This window comes from Pyrgilauda ruficollis, unplaced genomic scaffold (genome assembly GCF_017590135.1).
Source record: "Pyrgilauda ruficollis isolate IOZ18807 unplaced genomic scaffold, ASM1759013v1 scaffold3, whole genome shotgun sequence".
NCBI classification, from domain to species: domain Eukaryota; kingdom Metazoa; phylum Chordata; class Aves; order Passeriformes; family Passeridae; genus Pyrgilauda; species Pyrgilauda ruficollis.
Window position 1 is genome coordinate 24,658,636 of NW_024524377.1, and position 15,161 is coordinate 24,673,796.

Genomic DNA, 15,161 nt, shown 5'->3' on the forward strand with positions numbered 1-15,161 from the left:
TTTCCCCTGTGTAGGAATGGGTTGAAGATTACAACACCTGAAGAGCAATTTGTTCTTGTTTCTTCAACACCACAAGAGAAGGTGGGCATTTCTACAAATTTGACATGGCTTTAGTGATACAAATGAAGCTTTTTCCCCTACTGTGAAATCAAACTGGGAGAAGGATTGCTTGAGTATTCCCCAATAATGAAATCTTTCTGCATCTGAGTGTGCAGGCTGGCTGTACATGGTGCCTGGGTGTAGCAGTGTTACAGTGCACTGAGCAGTGCCAGTGGCATGATTGTGCTTACTGTAAAGGTGAGAGTAGGTGCAAAGACAGGTGTTGGCTGATTTCTGTCATGAACCACTTTCTGTTTCAGACCAAGTGGCTGAGGGCAATAAGCCAAGCAGTGGATCAGGCCCTTAGAGGGACTTCTGACATGATTCTGTATGGAGCTGGTGGGAATGTGCCAAGACAGGAACCTCCTATCTCTCGCAGTGCCAAATACACCTTCTACAAGGACCCTCGATTCAAGGATGCTGTTTATGATGGGAGGTGGCTTTCAGGAAAACCCCATGGAAGGTAAAAGCATTGGAACAGAGCTGTTGAAACCAAAATGAAGTGGTTGCTGTAGCAATAAGTAGGCTCACTCACAGAAGGTATTTGTAAAGTGCAAAGTGAGCTAACTATCTTACATGTTTGCATGGGTTTGTATTTTTTTCCAGAGGGATCCTAAAATGGGCAGATGGACGCATGTACTCGGGGACTTTCCGGACTGGGTTGGAGGATGGGTAAGATATTCTAACTGCTTGTGGAGCCAGGCAAGAAATACTTTTTGTTGTGGGAGAAAACAACAAAACCTTTTTAATTAAAGGTTTTGCAGTGAATCTTACTGACCTGTCTTACAACATAGTGATGCATCTTCTGTGGTGTTTTCTTTGCTTTATTTCTGGAAGAGCAAAGGTTTAGTAATTTAGCAGAGACAAAATCTTGAATTGAGACTTCATGGTTTGGGTGAAAACTAATGAGAGTATGTGATCTCGATGATGAAGATAACTAGAACAGAGGAGACGGAAAGTAGGCTGAATGGGAGGTCTGGACATTTATTATCTGAGATAATAAGTATACTAAATAATAATAAATAATAAAACTACTTCAAAATAACTTAATGTATTACACAGCTTTGAATTAATCTGTGGACTTTATTGCTAAGAATCTGCTTAGAGCACTGTTGAGGCTGAGAGGTTAACTTATTTCCAAAGGCATTTTTATATGCATCTTGTGAGCAGACTTGTCTGTATTGGGCAGGATAAAAATATGTGAGAAGTCCTGTTGGCTTCAAGATGTATTTTCATAATACTGTGTTGGAGGGGAAATTGAAATGGGGTCTGACTGCAGACAGCTTTTAAAAATTCCTCTTGGCTATTGGTAAAATGACAAACTATAAAACAAGATTATAGCTTGGGTTGTTTGTAACTGAGTAACTAATCCTGGAGATTTTAGGGTTGTTGGAGATGGAAATACTGCAAACAAGTCCCAGACAGAAAGAAACGGATTAGTATTTAGCTGTAATTACTGAAACTATCAAACGTGTATACTTGTATTTCAGCATGCATCTTTTATTCTCAGCAGTTAACAGCAGTGTCATGTTGAGTGGACATGCTCTGAGAAGAACCTTCAGAACTGAATTTTGATCTCAGGAGATTAAAATCAATAAATACAGTTGTGTATCTCATTATTTTCAAGCATACGGAAATTTTAAACAATTCCTTGTCACTGAGTATAATTGGAAGCTAGCATCTTTTGAAAAAATCTTTTCTATAGCAATACATGCCCTCATCTTTCCCTGGAACAGAGTGTACTTGGATTGTCAAGAGCTGAAGAAGATAATAAAGGTAGAAGCAGTCTTATGATTTGAAAAGACTCATGGCCTGAGAAAAACGCTGCAGTGTGTCTGTGAGAGCAGTATTTACAACATGTCACAATCAATCAGGAGAGAGCAGTAGGGACTAAATTGACCATCTAGTGATGCTGGAATTCTTGCTTTCTTTTATAAAAACTATCATCTGTGAGCGCTGTAGTTAGATGCACAAAAATGAGAGAGAGCATTCTGATTTTAGAGTGGCTCTGTGATGTGGATCTGCTCTGTTAATGAAATGTGTTGGTGTTACAGCTGCTTGTGTTCCGTCTCTGCCCTGGCAGGTATGGTGAATACAGAGTGCCTAACAAAGCACTGAATAAAGAGGATCATTACGTGGGATACTGGAAGGAAGGCAAAATGTGTGGGCATGGGGTGTACAGGTAACTTGTGGCACTTGTCTTGCTGTCACTGCATGGCTGCAGGAGAGCAGGGCTGATGCTCTGTGTGTAGCTTTCTTACATTGCAGACTTGTGGTTGTAGTTAGTGTGGCTTATTTTCTGCTTTGCTCATAATGCAGCTTGTACAGTGGTCGGTTATTAATGTCTACTCTAATGCTGCTGCCACCTTACAATAAGGTGGATTCTTTACAATAAAGAGGATTCTTTATTCTGAGAGATAAATATTACCTCCAATGGCCTTGCTTGTTGGGCAGAGAGTGGCTTTAAAACAATAAAAGAATGAAAAAGAGAAGGGTTGATCTGTCTGGGGGAAGCACCCAGCAAAACCAAGTCAAAAACTCCCAAACCAGCCCCCCTATCAGAGGAGCAGATGACAGGACTCTTACCTGCTCCTTTGTTGTTGTTGCTATTCCAGCTATGCTACCGGTGAGGTGTATGAAGGGTGTTTTCAGGATAACATGCGGCACGGGCACGGGCTGCTGCGCAGTGGGAAGCTGACCTCTTCTTCTCCCAGTATGTTCATTGGACAGTGGATAATGGACAAGAAGAGTGGTTATGGAGTTTTTGATGATATCACAAGGTAATGCTTCCACAAATCCTTAAAACTCAGGCATGACATGCAATTGCAAAAAAAATAGGAAAGGATTTGATTTGTGAGTACCAGTAGTAGTGCGTGTATTTTTTTTTCTTCTTCTTTATTGCTGGGCTTTCTGGATTGATGGTATAAGGAAATGGGTCTAGGAACTGTTTTTTGGTGCTGCTTCTAGAGTGAATGGTGGAGGGATTGCACTGGTTTTTTCTGTCTTGCTTGTCATACTCCTGCCTGAAAACTAGCTCAATAAGACACTAGTATAGTGTCTTATTGAGGCGTTGTGTTGTGCATGTGCTGAAAGTATTAAGAATTCATGTGAGGAGTATTCATTCATCTCAGGCCTATGAGCCTGGGTTGTTCAGTGGCAGATAATGGTGCTCACGAATTTCAACTCATGCTCAGGTTTTCCATTGGCTTGTCCTCTCAGGGCAGATTACTGAAACGATGGTCTTAGAGACAGACTTCCACTCAGTATGTGCAGTAAATGAACCCTGAGCACGCATCAATATCATCTGTCTTTCAGTCACCAATTTAATTGTTTTTTTGGAAAGAGCTTTTGGTGAATGCTTAAGGAACTGTTGTTGGTTTAACTGAATGCCCTCTTCAAAAGCAGGCAAAAGTCTGGAGTGTAAAAGGGGGATGCTTTTCTGAAACAGCTGCTGTAACATCTCTAGGTGTTTCCTCATGTCGGTCTTGCACCTAGTCTTGCTTAGGGGTGATTGTACTTACACTGTAGTGCCAAGATGTGACTGCATACTTTCTTTAGTCATTTATTTTCCTAGGACAAGTAGATACCAGCTCTTCTTGCAAATCCTCTCACCTCCAGAATTTGTAAATGCAGTGTTAGTTCATGGTGGAGGAGGAGTATGGCGTTTGCTTTTCACTCCAGCACTACACAGACATGAGTGACTGCCCTGATGTAGTTTTGCTTCTGGTCTCTGGGAGGTAATCTGTGTATCTTTGTGTCCTCAGGATTTGTTTTCTGCACTTATTCTGCAGCCCAGACAAAAAAGAAATAGCTTCAGACACTATTGCCTGCTGTCATTTTTGCAAAATCGTTGTTTGAACAAGTGGGACTTTGAGTTTCCATCCCAGTAACTGAGCATGCAGAATCACTCTCCAAGGGGATTCACCCAGCAGAGGCTTCTGTAGTTGGCAGGATGAATCATCAGACAAGCTTCCTGCCACCTTATGGGGCCAGTCAGCTGGGAGAGACCCCTGAGCTTAGTTTAATGGCTTGGCTTACTCTCTTTACTATACATATCATTTTTCCTGGGTACATTTCAAGGAAAACACTTGGCAACAAGCAGAATTGTATCAAATCAATCACTAGTTTCCCGCTAAAAGCAGAAAAAAAAAGACCTTGAGAAGTTTTTTTGTTAATTGCATGGGGAAAATGTCACATTCTCTTTCAGAACTGGAAAAATAGGTTGTTTGGAAATATTTGGGACTTGCACTAAGTTTCAAATAACTCTAGCCTGACATCTGTACACTTATATAAAGAAAAAAAGGTATTTTAAATAGTCTGAAAGAGTCTGATGTTTATTTGTAAGCAATCTTTAGTTGTCTAATACATTTTTTGATATCATGACCTTTGTTAGGCTGTTGTACCAAAACTTTGTGCAATATGATGTGTTTCTTCACAATATTTGTACCCTTAAAATTTCAAAAACGTCATGTATGACTTATTAGGTCTCCCTATTCCCCAAGAAGAACAGTTTGGTTTCTTTTGATTTTTTTATACTCTTCAGTTTGAGTCATGAGACTTTAGGTAAAAGAAGTAAAAACTTAGGCAAAACAGGTTCCTTGGGGTGTGCAGTGGGCTTAACAGGGCTGCAGCACTGTTTCAGCTCATCAGCTTGCTTGGATATGGCCAGTTTGAAATGTGAATTGGGAAAGAAAGTTCACTCTAATTTATTTGCATCAAAAAGAGTTTGTATTTCTATGGAGCTGGTGAACCCAAACTGACAGGCTCAAAGCAATTGTTATGTGACTCTTCTGATGATTTCTGTACTGGTCAATGTGGCTGTAAAGCCAAAGAAAGACTAGAGATGTACTATTTAGGCTCTGTTTTTCCCACTTCATTTTTCTTCAGAGGAGAAAAGTATATGGGAATGTGGCAAGATGATCTTTGCCAAGGCAATGGTGTTGTGGTTACTCAGTTTGGACTGTATTACGAAGGAGCCTTCAGCACCAACAAAATGATGGTGAGTTGAACACCAGACCCTGGGCTTAGGGACTTCTCCTCTAAGTGTGGCAGCTTTCTGAGGCACATGAATGTGTGTTAGGCTGTGGAAACATTCTCTTCTTCTAATCTTCAATCGTCCATGCTTTTGGAATTGCCTTTATTATCCCTGCTCTGTTTTACCTAGGACTACTTCAGAAAGAGCTTAAAAATTACTATTTGCTATTAGAATTAATAACAGGTTTTCTTAAGTGCATCTTTAGATCTGTGGTCTGCTCTTCTGTTATAATTACTGCTTTGTGTTCTTTGTGTTCCTTTTTTGTAGGGGACTGGAATTCTGCTTTCTGAGGATGATACAGTCTATGAGGGGGAATTTTCAGATAACTGGACTCTGAGTGGAAAGGTCAGTATTACAGTTGTCACTCATAAGCTGTTCACCATCCAAGACAATAAAAAGGTTGTCATTTGATTCCCAATGGATTTTACTTAAAGTTTTTAAAAATCTTTTCTGAAGGGAACACTAACCTTGCCAAATGGAGATTACATTGAAGGTCTCTTCAGTGGAGAGTGGGGATCTGGAATAAAAATCACAGGAACCTACTTCAAACCTAGTTTGTATGAGAATGAGAAGGACAAGCCTAAAGCACTGTGAGTGTTGAATAATAAATAATTACTATTTTAAATAATAAATATGGTTCAGTATTGTTTAGGAGCAGAGTGATTGTCTTCTTTCAAAGACTGGTCAAAAATACTTCTTCCAAAGAAACAGAGAGGATTTGAAAACATTTTTCCTCTTTCTTGCTGCTCAAGAAATAAAATAAGATAAACATACTGTTATAGTTATTCCTGCTTTAATTACTACTTGAATATGCAAATAGTGGCATGAAATCACAGGACAGCTGATGTGCTGCTACTGTGCTGTAGCAGTCTCAATTTTTTTTTTTTTTGTTTATGTTGGAGCTGACTGATAGAACCTGTGTTCACAGCTGCTGCTGACTTCTGAGCTCCTGAGAAAGACTTAAGTTCCATTGGAGTGGTTAAGTTAATCACAGACCTCTGTGCCTTCTGCCAGTTACTTTGTAAGCAACTTAATGAATTGTGTCACTTAATAATACCAGTGGGAGTATATTTGGACAGAATTGACTAGATCCTCCACCTCTTCCAAACAGTGTGTAAGAAAATAGAAGGTTGCTGATTTGCAGAAGAGCATTTTAATACCTTGGCAAAGATCACTTTGAAAAGTATCTATAAATCCCTCTGTATAGCAGATGCCTTAGGGCAATTTTCTTAGTTATTTCTGGGGGAAAAAAAAAACCAAAACATGTTTAAGTTCTAACTGATATATCTTTGAGTAAAAGAAACTGAAGAAAAGAGTTGATGGTGAGATGTTGGTATGTGGTAGCACCATGTAATGGTTTAGCAATTGCTGTATGGAATTCAGTATCTTGGAAATGTGCTCTGAAATTTCAGATTAAAATGGGAAACACGACTATAATATTTTTACATAGATTACTTGTCAGTTGGCTTCCTGAAGCTTTCACTGGTAATTTCTTTTGACAGTGCTGACACCTACAACAGCATGCAAGTTAAGCAGGCCTCCCTGCTGAACTGAACACTTGCAGCCTTTGCAGCTGTCTGCTTTTTACCCCAGTAGGGAGTCTATGAATAAATGTATATACATATTTTTGAGGATTGCTTGTGGAATAAGGGTTTCATCTATCCTCTTCTGACTGTCTTCAAGTTGAAAATCTTCTGGTATAATTTCTGAAAAGGCTTAGAGCCTACTTCTGCTTTGTGAGACTGGCAGCATGGGGAAATTACCTGTGTTGCTAGTTCTCATCTCAAATATGCTGGAAGAAATCTTAATGAAAGGTCTGACAATTTCTGACACTTGATTTAAATCAAGATAGACCTGTTAACCCTGACAGCACTTACTTGTTTTGAGAAAGCTTTTCAAAGCCGTACATTTCATTATATGTCTGAGATATCTTTATTTATATACATGGCTAGAAGAGCTCTTGGTTTTCTTCTGGGTATAGATGATCCCTGAGCATTGTCTGGCAGTGAAAGGATGCCTGAGCTGGTTTTGCTCTCTATCACCACATCCCTAACATGCCCTGCAACATTATCTGTAGCTACTACTTCAGGGTCAGAAGCTGTGTACCCATCCTTGGTATTTATGTGGGTAGCAAGATACTTGGGACTTAGTTGTGCTGTGTCCTTGCTGCATGAATGTGTCCTGAGACTTCTGAATGAGTTCCACTGGTGAAGGTAAGCACCAGCTCTTTGTTGTAGCATTCCTGGAAGGCTGCAAGAAAGACCAAAACTAACAAGGTTCATAGCTGTTCTCTAATGCAGGTATTAGGAGTAGGCTCTAACTTTATTCTTAGTGATAAAACTTGGTTCCCAGTAGAGTCTGTTAAGTTTCTCAGCTTTTGCTAAAACAGTGTGAGAGATAAGATTGGCATTAGCCATGGGTAGTTTTCAAGCTGAATGTGTTGTCTCATTGCTATTTGATTTTAACAGACCCACTGGTCATTTTATTAGGCGGAAACTTGGGATCCTGGCAGTGTCCCCTGATGAGAAATGGAAGGCAGTATTTGAAGAATGCTGGAACCAGCTTGGTTGTGAGAGCCCCGGCCAGGGGGACAGATGGAAGGCTTGGGACAACATTGCGGTGGCTCTGACCACCAACCGACGGCAGCACAAAGACAGGTTGGCTCCTAGAGAATGTGTCACCAAGCAAAACAGGATGGAGAAGGAAACTGGAACTGCACTCAGCTCTAAACTTGAAACTCTGAAAAGTTTTAGTTAAAACAATAGCAAATCCCAAGTGAAATCATAGCCTTACTGCTCTGCACTACAAACCCTTTCAGGGACATGCTGAGCTATTAATGTCAGGGGTTTTTTCCCTGTTGTGTGTCTCAACCTGTACAATGTCTGTCTTTTTAAACTGCAGCCCGGAATTACTGAGCCGCTCACATACTCAGACACTGGAAAGTTTGGAGTTCATTCCACAACACATTGGTGCCTTCACCCTGGAAAAATATGAAAATATAAAAAAATATTTGATAAAGGTATTGTGACTTAAATACTCACATAAAAAGGCATGGCAAGGCATGACAAGCTCACTTTGCAATAGCTTTCCTGATTACTTCCATACTGCACTCTTGTAATCCATAGTTCATGCTTGCTCATCACTTAATATATTGAAGTCCACAACTAAAACTAAAATCATTGAATACCTAATGAATGCTCTCTTAAAGTCACTTTCTGTTCAGTTACTGTTTTCATTCTTTAATGCTGGATCCCAGCAAAGCATCTTGAAATACTTGCTAAATTTTGCACGTTAATTTTAAGAGTACTGGACAGATGACTAGTCCAAGTAGTAGCACAAGTTCTTGTACTGTCTTGTCTCCTATAAATTGTGTTTAGCTGACACAGAATTTTTGTAATCTAAATGGCAATTTGTTAAATATAGCTAATTTTTGAGGTATTTGTAATATTTTTTTGAAAGCCTGTGGTTGAATCTCTCACCCATCTTCTTAGATTCAATTTTTTTAAACTTGTCTGCCATTGACCTATCTGACTGGCCAATTAATATACTTTGTCTCAGGCTTGTGATACTCCTCTCCATCCCTTGGGCAAGCTGGTGGAAACCCTGGTGGCTGTCTACAGAATGACCTATGTTGGAGTAGGAGCAAATCGACGACTGCTGCAGGAGGCTGTAAGGGAGATCAAGTCCTACCTCAAACGCATCTTCCAGCTGGTCAGGTAACGAGACTCATTTCCCAGTCAAACTACTGCTGAATTCATTAAAGCTGCCCCATGTACTGAAGCTGTCTAGTGTTGTACAATTCAAAGGTGCTGGCATTGTTACTTAATTTTGGGGGTTGCTTGTATTTTCCTATATTTTTAAGGAGTCTTGACTATTTTGTCAAAAATGGAAAAAATAAAGTCTTTACACCTAGTTTGTTACATTCTACATTGTATTTCAAAATGTGGCTGTAAGCAGCTCACCTGGAATATGGATTTACAGTTTAGTGTCTGTGGATATCAGTGCTGTGCAAAGGCAGTGTTCAAAGGGTATAGTTCACTAGTGAGGATAGGGAATCCCAGTGTGTTCCATGAAGTTCTTACCAATACGGCATTAAAGTTCTTACCAATGTGGATGAACAGTCTTCCTATGAAGAGCTGGCTTAAATTCTTGAGAATAATTGCAGCTTTAATTGTGTCCTGCCAATCTGAACGCAGAAACACTCCAAATTGCTAACAATTAGAAGCCTTGTCTGGAGAGAAGTGATGTTAATGTAGGAAAGGTGTCCTTGTCATTCAAGGGGTTGGCATTCCTGTTTTCCTCCAGGGAGCTGGTACTCTGTGTGTGTTAGCTGTGCTGTCTTAGCCCACCATGTATTATTTTTGCTGGGTTTTTTTCTCTCCAGTCTTGCCTTAATGCTGAGATCTGTGGAAACGTTTTGATGTGACCTGAAATGTGTTGCCTTTTAGGTTCTTGTTTCCTGATCTCCCGGAAGAGGGCAGCACAATTCCATTTCTGACAACGGAGCCAAAAGGAAGGCGATCGTTTTGCAGTGGGAAATCTGATTCCAGATCAGAATCTCCTGAGCCAGGGTACATAAAGGGAAAGCAAATAAAAACTAACAAAGCCTTTATTTTATTTGTTGCATTTCTTTTTCTTCTTTGGAGGAAGAAGGATAAACAGTATTCAACTGATGGATCTAAGCAGTGTTTTTTCTTCCCCTTGGGTTCTGATGACAGATTCTGATAAGCAAACTTCTATGTTACGGTTGTAATAAGCATTTCATGCTTGTCCATGCAGTGGTTCTTTACTTAAAACAAAATTTGCTTTTGTCTGTTACGGGTAAGCAAGTTAAGGCTTGGGCCTGGGCTTCAGAAAAGCATTTTGAATAAGAGCACTGGAGGTAATTTATAATCTTATCAGAGTTGCTATTTGATGGATTTGTACTTATTTTTTTACTCTTATCCCTCGCAGAATAGGTTTATGCTACATGAAAGATTTGTTCCAATGATTTTCATTCAATTTTTGTAGATAATTAGGTTTTTTATGTCTTCCTCTGCAAACCATCCCTCTGTTTTTTTGTTGCAGCTATGTGGTAACCAGTTTTGGCTTGCTGCTGCCTGTATTACTGCCACGCCTCTATCCCCCTCTGTTTATGTTGTATGCCTTGGACAACGAGCGTGAGGAGGACATTTACTGGGAATGTGTTTTACGCCTAAACAAACAAACTGATCTGGCTCTTCTCAGCTTTCTTGGAGTGCAAGCGTGAGTATGCTGCAAAAAACCAGAAACTGGAACCAGGTTATGGCATGTAATTAGGTAAAGCATCTAAAACAAAGCCCCAGTTTTCTAAAGTATTTTCTCTGATTCAAATACATCTAAGCACATCTTAGTCTTCAAGCTAATTAGAAGGGTTGAGAGAGTGAATCAAACCTTCCCTCTTCCAAAACGGGGAGGTGGAAGGGATGGGAAGGAGGTAAAGATTGATGTTGCTCCAAAATCAGAGTGAGACATATCAAATTACAGTTTCCTGGGTACCTGTGGGAGGTGTAGTTGATCCTGTAGGAAGGGCTGTTGTGTCTCAGAACATGATGACTTCATTCCTGTAATGCGAAAACACTTTAAGACTATGTTGGGTTTCTTGCAGGAAATTCTGGCCAGGAACTGTGTCCATCCTTGGAGAGAGTAGAAAGGTATGTTCATTGGGCCTTGTTTACATGTTTTGCCCAGTGCTTCTTTCAAGAAACTGAAATCGTCAAAGTGATCAAAGAATTTTTGGCCAGGCTTTTTGCTTAAGATATGCCATGTTATTATATTTCCCTTAAGTTTGCCTACTATTTAAATGCTATGGTATTGACTTAGCAGGGGCATGGGACTAGATGATCTCCAGAGGTCCCTTCCAGCCCCAGCCATTCTGTGATTTCTTACAGTGGCCATCGGGCCAGCTTTGTCACTCACTGACTGACTTGGTAATGAATTCAAGAGACCGTTGCTTGGTCTCCAGTTATGAAAGTGTGAGAATGAAAGTCTAGCAAGGAGATTTTCAAGCTACTTAATTGAGTTATATCATTATATACTTTCTGATTAGAAAAAATGAATAGTTTACATTCTTAGTCATTATCTTGTTAAAAGAGGCTCAACACTGAACAGTGAGGTGCTGAACCTGCCTGATAAATCTTACCATGATTACACAGGTATCATCAAACACAAAAGATGCCTGCTTTGCCTCTGCTGTTGAATGTTTACAGCAAATCAGGTAATTCTTTGTAATTTGTCTTTCAGTGTTTCACTATTCCTGCTATAGTAGTATCGGGATCCTTTACATGTCACCCTTTTTGTTCACCTTTATAAGAGAAGTCACTAAGACATTTTCCAGTTTTGAGTCAAGATGCAATTTCTCCTGCTGGGGAATGAAGTGTTGCCTCATAAACATGACTGAAAGGTGTCTGTGGGGCACCATTTAGAATCAAAGGCATAAGGATGTCTATCAAATACACATGTGAATTTCCAAACAGCTGTGGTAAAGTGACCTGAGCATGGGAGGTTTTTTAAGAAATTTAAGAAATTAGGAATATTTTAGAAAGGCGTTTTTCCCCTTTCACCACTATATTAAAACACCATGAATGTGTGAAGAGAGTCTCACTTGCAGTAGTGTGCCTTGGTGTGGTGATTGTAACCTGGGTGCTGTGCAGCCTTGGCAGCCCTGGCTGCTGCAGTGTCAATGTCTGACTGACCATCATGGGCACGGGATGGCCATGCTGGCCAGCAGACCCTTCCTAATTTACATGCAGATCTCTCACTGCTTACTGTTACCTTTTGTTTTGCTTTTGCTCTCCAAATAGTACCACATTTACCCCAGCTGACAAGCTGAAGGTGATCCAGCAGACTTTTGAAGAGATCTCCCAGAGTGTACTTGAGTCCCTTCAGGAAGATTTTCTGTGGTCCATGGATGACTTATTTCCTGTTTTTCTCTATGTGGTGCTACGAGCCAGGTAGGCACCAAGGGTGGCATCAGTCAGAAGCTGAGCATAGGCAGGACAAGTACTTGTGTGTTAAATGCTCCTGCTGCTTGTTATATGGTTAGTAACTGGCTTTTTGTAACTCTAAATTCTCCAATTTGACTGTTTGATTTGGTCTGAAAAAGTCTTGAACAATCTTTATTATGAAAAGGCCCTAAATTCAGAATTAAGAAACATTATACTGGCAACTTGTGTTCCCGTGTTCACTTTCCTACTCTCACATGTGGCAGGATAAGGAATTTGGGGTCTGAGGTGCACTTAATCGAAGACCTGATGGATCCCTATCTCCAGCACGGGGAGCAAGGCATCATGTTCACTACCTTGAAGGTATGAAAATTATTCGGAGTTATTAAAGGCTTTCTTTGGAAAGAATCAGCTTTTAGCAATGAAGATCAGCTTAGGACAATTATATGAACATTAGGCTATAACTTCTCTGACTTTTTTAATTGAAATTTTTTACTAGGATAGGCAAGGAAATTTAATGTAGAGCTTTGGCTAACCTCCTAATTGCAGGTACCTCTAAGAAAAATGGTGCAATGTGTAAATATGGATTACTCAAAGGTAATACTGGTTACTGTTGGAGTGTTCTAAATGCTCAGTGTCATTCCCCTGCAACTTAACAAGCCTTCTCCCTATAAAAATTAAAATGAAGCACTTCTTTGGAGATGAGCCATTCCACGAAAGTTTAAGTCTAACATTACATCAAGACTTTCCAAGAATGAAGTTTTAGGGGAAAAAAAACCCCACTCTGTCACTCTCCACATTTTACTCAGTATTCTTATCTTTTTAAGTATAGGAAAAGGAAGAGAGTGTGTTTGGAAGGATATCCTATTATACACTAAGACATTCCTAATAGAAATTTGTTGTTTTGGAAATTTGTTTATCATGTGGCTCTTGGGACAATTCAGCTGTGTGGAGCCTTTTAGCGGGGTTGTTTTGGAGGGAGGCTGTTAATCTGAAACTTAAGTAAAAATCTTAAACTGAAGTGTTAGGTTATCATGATTGTATTTTGTGGCTGTGCAAACTCAAAACAGTTGAGACCAGAGGATTGTTTTTTAAGACCTATTAGTTTCATAATGTTGCAAAAAAGGAAGGTTTGCATTGGTTCAAATTTACTAAAGAACCTACATGGTGGAAGCAGAAGTAGAATCTAATTTGCCATGAGTGCAAATGTTGTCTGAGACATTTATATTAAGTTTCTGATCCTGGCTGATCTGAACCAGTGCGTATTTGAACCAGCATTAAGAAGTGAATAACTCTCAACAGAAGGTCAGGGTGATGGAAACCTTTGCTTTTCAGTCTGAGTGCTTTTGAAATGCTTCATCCCTGCATCCTTGTCCAGTAAAAAATATTTTCTGTTTTTGAATCCTTCTGTCAAAGGGCATAGAGAGACTTGTAACCAAAAATATGCTTTCATCTTGGCATAGCTGGGAGCTGTGAAAGTATTGAGTCCCAAATCATGCCATCTTGCTTGATTAGGTGTTGGATGTAATTTGTAACGTAGTCTCCTGTTGCTCATTTTGCTAGCTTATGTATCAAATCGTTCTCATGTGTGGAGTGCCACTGCTTGTCCTCCATTCTCTTGCATAGGAAAAAAATCAACCTTTTTGTGTGTGATGCTTTGCTGTGAACTGGCACTTGTGCTAATCTGAGCTTTGTTTTAATTCAGGCATGTTACTACCAGATTCAACACGAAAAGCTTACCTAGACCATCATTTACAACCTGCCTCTGTGGGATAATCTACTCAGTGGAACTTCACTAATGACCACTTCTTTCCTGAAATGGCCCTCAGAAAATACTTGGTTATAGTTCTGCTGCTACAGATGAAAATACTCTGTTGTTTATTCTGAACTCTCAGTTCTAAGATTCAAAAACTGCAGCCAGAAGCTTTCTGTGAAGTGGTGAAGTTAAAGACTTGGTTTGACAAGTACCTACTAAGAAGAAATACTTTCCTATTCTAACAGAAAGATTATTTACTCCTTTTAAATTACCGTGCTGCACAAAGGCATGGCATCCACATAGAACACATGTGAGAGTCTGGACCGCATGGCTTCCAAAGCAGGGGTTTGTTTCTATTATTCCTGGTTTATCAGCAGAAATGTTTAAAGGGAATGAATTGCACCACAGAACCATTTGGTCTTCCTGAATTAAGCTGTATGTTTTATTTAAGAAAATAGAAATATGTTAGTATTTATAATGGGTACCCGTAGTGTGTTTGGCTGTAACGGTTTTGAGGCATCTGTGTTGAACAGCATTGCTGAATGCAGTATTCATGTGCTGTTGTGGAAATAATCACACTGTCACGGACTTCCTATTTACTAAAATTGTAAATACGCAGGCATTTACCATTCTTTCTGTTTATGAAATAAATAAAAGGCACTGACCACTTCAGATTTTGGCACTGAATGGAATGCTGTGCAGTGTTCAGTTTGCTTACCCTGAGGACGAACGCTGTCTCTGTCAGCCCTTGTGGGCTGGTGGAGAGGTGAGAAGGGTGAAGGGTGCTCTTGAACAGATGTGCTGGGTTGACCTTGGTTAACACCAGGTGCCCACCAGGCTCCTCTTTCACTCTCCTCCTCAGCAGCAAGTGATGTTTGGTGCCTTCCTGGGAAGCAGGGCTTAGCATGCAGAGGTGTTGCCCAGAAGCAAACTCCTGGCACCAATGCCAAGCTCTTCCCACTGCAGGGAAGCTCCGGGGCAGTTCACCCTGCAGGCTGCGTTGGGATGGCTTCTCCAGCAGTTTGGAACTCTGCTGTCACTCCTGGTTCTGCCTGTGCCCAGCCAGAGCTGCCTCTGAGGCAGACCTTGAGTGCTCCCATGCTTCCCACTCGGAGCAGGATGCACTGGGCTGTCTCTTGGCACTAATTACAAGGTGTTCCCACTTTGGGAAGGGTCCCTGCAGTCCCGTAGACAATCCTGATCACACCTGCTGGAGCAGTTCACCTTGGAGGCTGCAGAGAAGAAGTTGGTTCCCTGGAGAATCTGTGAGTGTGTGTGTGTGTTCTGTGGTTTATGGCTAACTTCATTT

The 15,161-nt window shown here is 40.3% G+C and overlaps 1 protein-coding gene across 4 annotated transcripts in view; it reads left to right on the forward strand.

The window, feature by feature from the left end:
* Nucleotides 1–14,524, forward strand: part of ALS2 (alsin Rho guanine nucleotide exchange factor ALS2) — a 37,076-nt gene extending 22,552 nt beyond the window's left edge. For 3 of the 4 annotated variants that reach the window (XM_041473596.1, XM_041473597.1, XM_041473598.1), the window contains 18 exons: nucleotides 15–81; nucleotides 360–562; nucleotides 706–771; nucleotides 2,183–2,281; nucleotides 2,715–2,879; nucleotides 4,987–5,098; nucleotides 5,402–5,479; nucleotides 5,591–5,724; nucleotides 7,603–7,791; nucleotides 8,036–8,153; nucleotides 8,693–8,850; nucleotides 9,583–9,705; nucleotides 10,202–10,378; nucleotides 10,761–10,806; nucleotides 11,308–11,369; nucleotides 11,956–12,105; nucleotides 12,363–12,459; nucleotides 13,802–14,524. In XM_041473596.1, coding sequence (XP_041329530.1) covers nucleotides 15–81; nucleotides 360–562; nucleotides 706–771; nucleotides 2,183–2,281; nucleotides 2,715–2,879; nucleotides 4,987–5,098; nucleotides 5,402–5,479; nucleotides 5,591–5,724; nucleotides 7,603–7,791; nucleotides 8,036–8,153; nucleotides 8,693–8,850; nucleotides 9,583–9,705; nucleotides 10,202–10,378; nucleotides 10,761–10,806; nucleotides 11,308–11,369; nucleotides 11,956–12,105; nucleotides 12,363–12,459; nucleotides 13,802–13,840 — 2,083 coding nt within the window. In that variant the 3' untranslated portion in view covers nucleotides 13,841–14,524. The remainder of the gene's footprint in view (nucleotides 1–14; nucleotides 82–359; nucleotides 563–705; nucleotides 772–2,182; nucleotides 2,282–2,714; nucleotides 2,880–4,986; nucleotides 5,099–5,401; nucleotides 5,480–5,590; nucleotides 5,725–7,602; nucleotides 7,792–8,035; nucleotides 8,154–8,692; nucleotides 8,851–9,582; nucleotides 9,706–10,201; nucleotides 10,379–10,760; nucleotides 10,807–11,307; nucleotides 11,370–11,955; nucleotides 12,106–12,362; nucleotides 12,460–13,801) is intronic. The other variant, XM_041473599.1, reaches the window with a different exon arrangement.
* The last annotated feature ends 637 nt before the right edge of the window (nucleotides 14,525–15,161 follow it).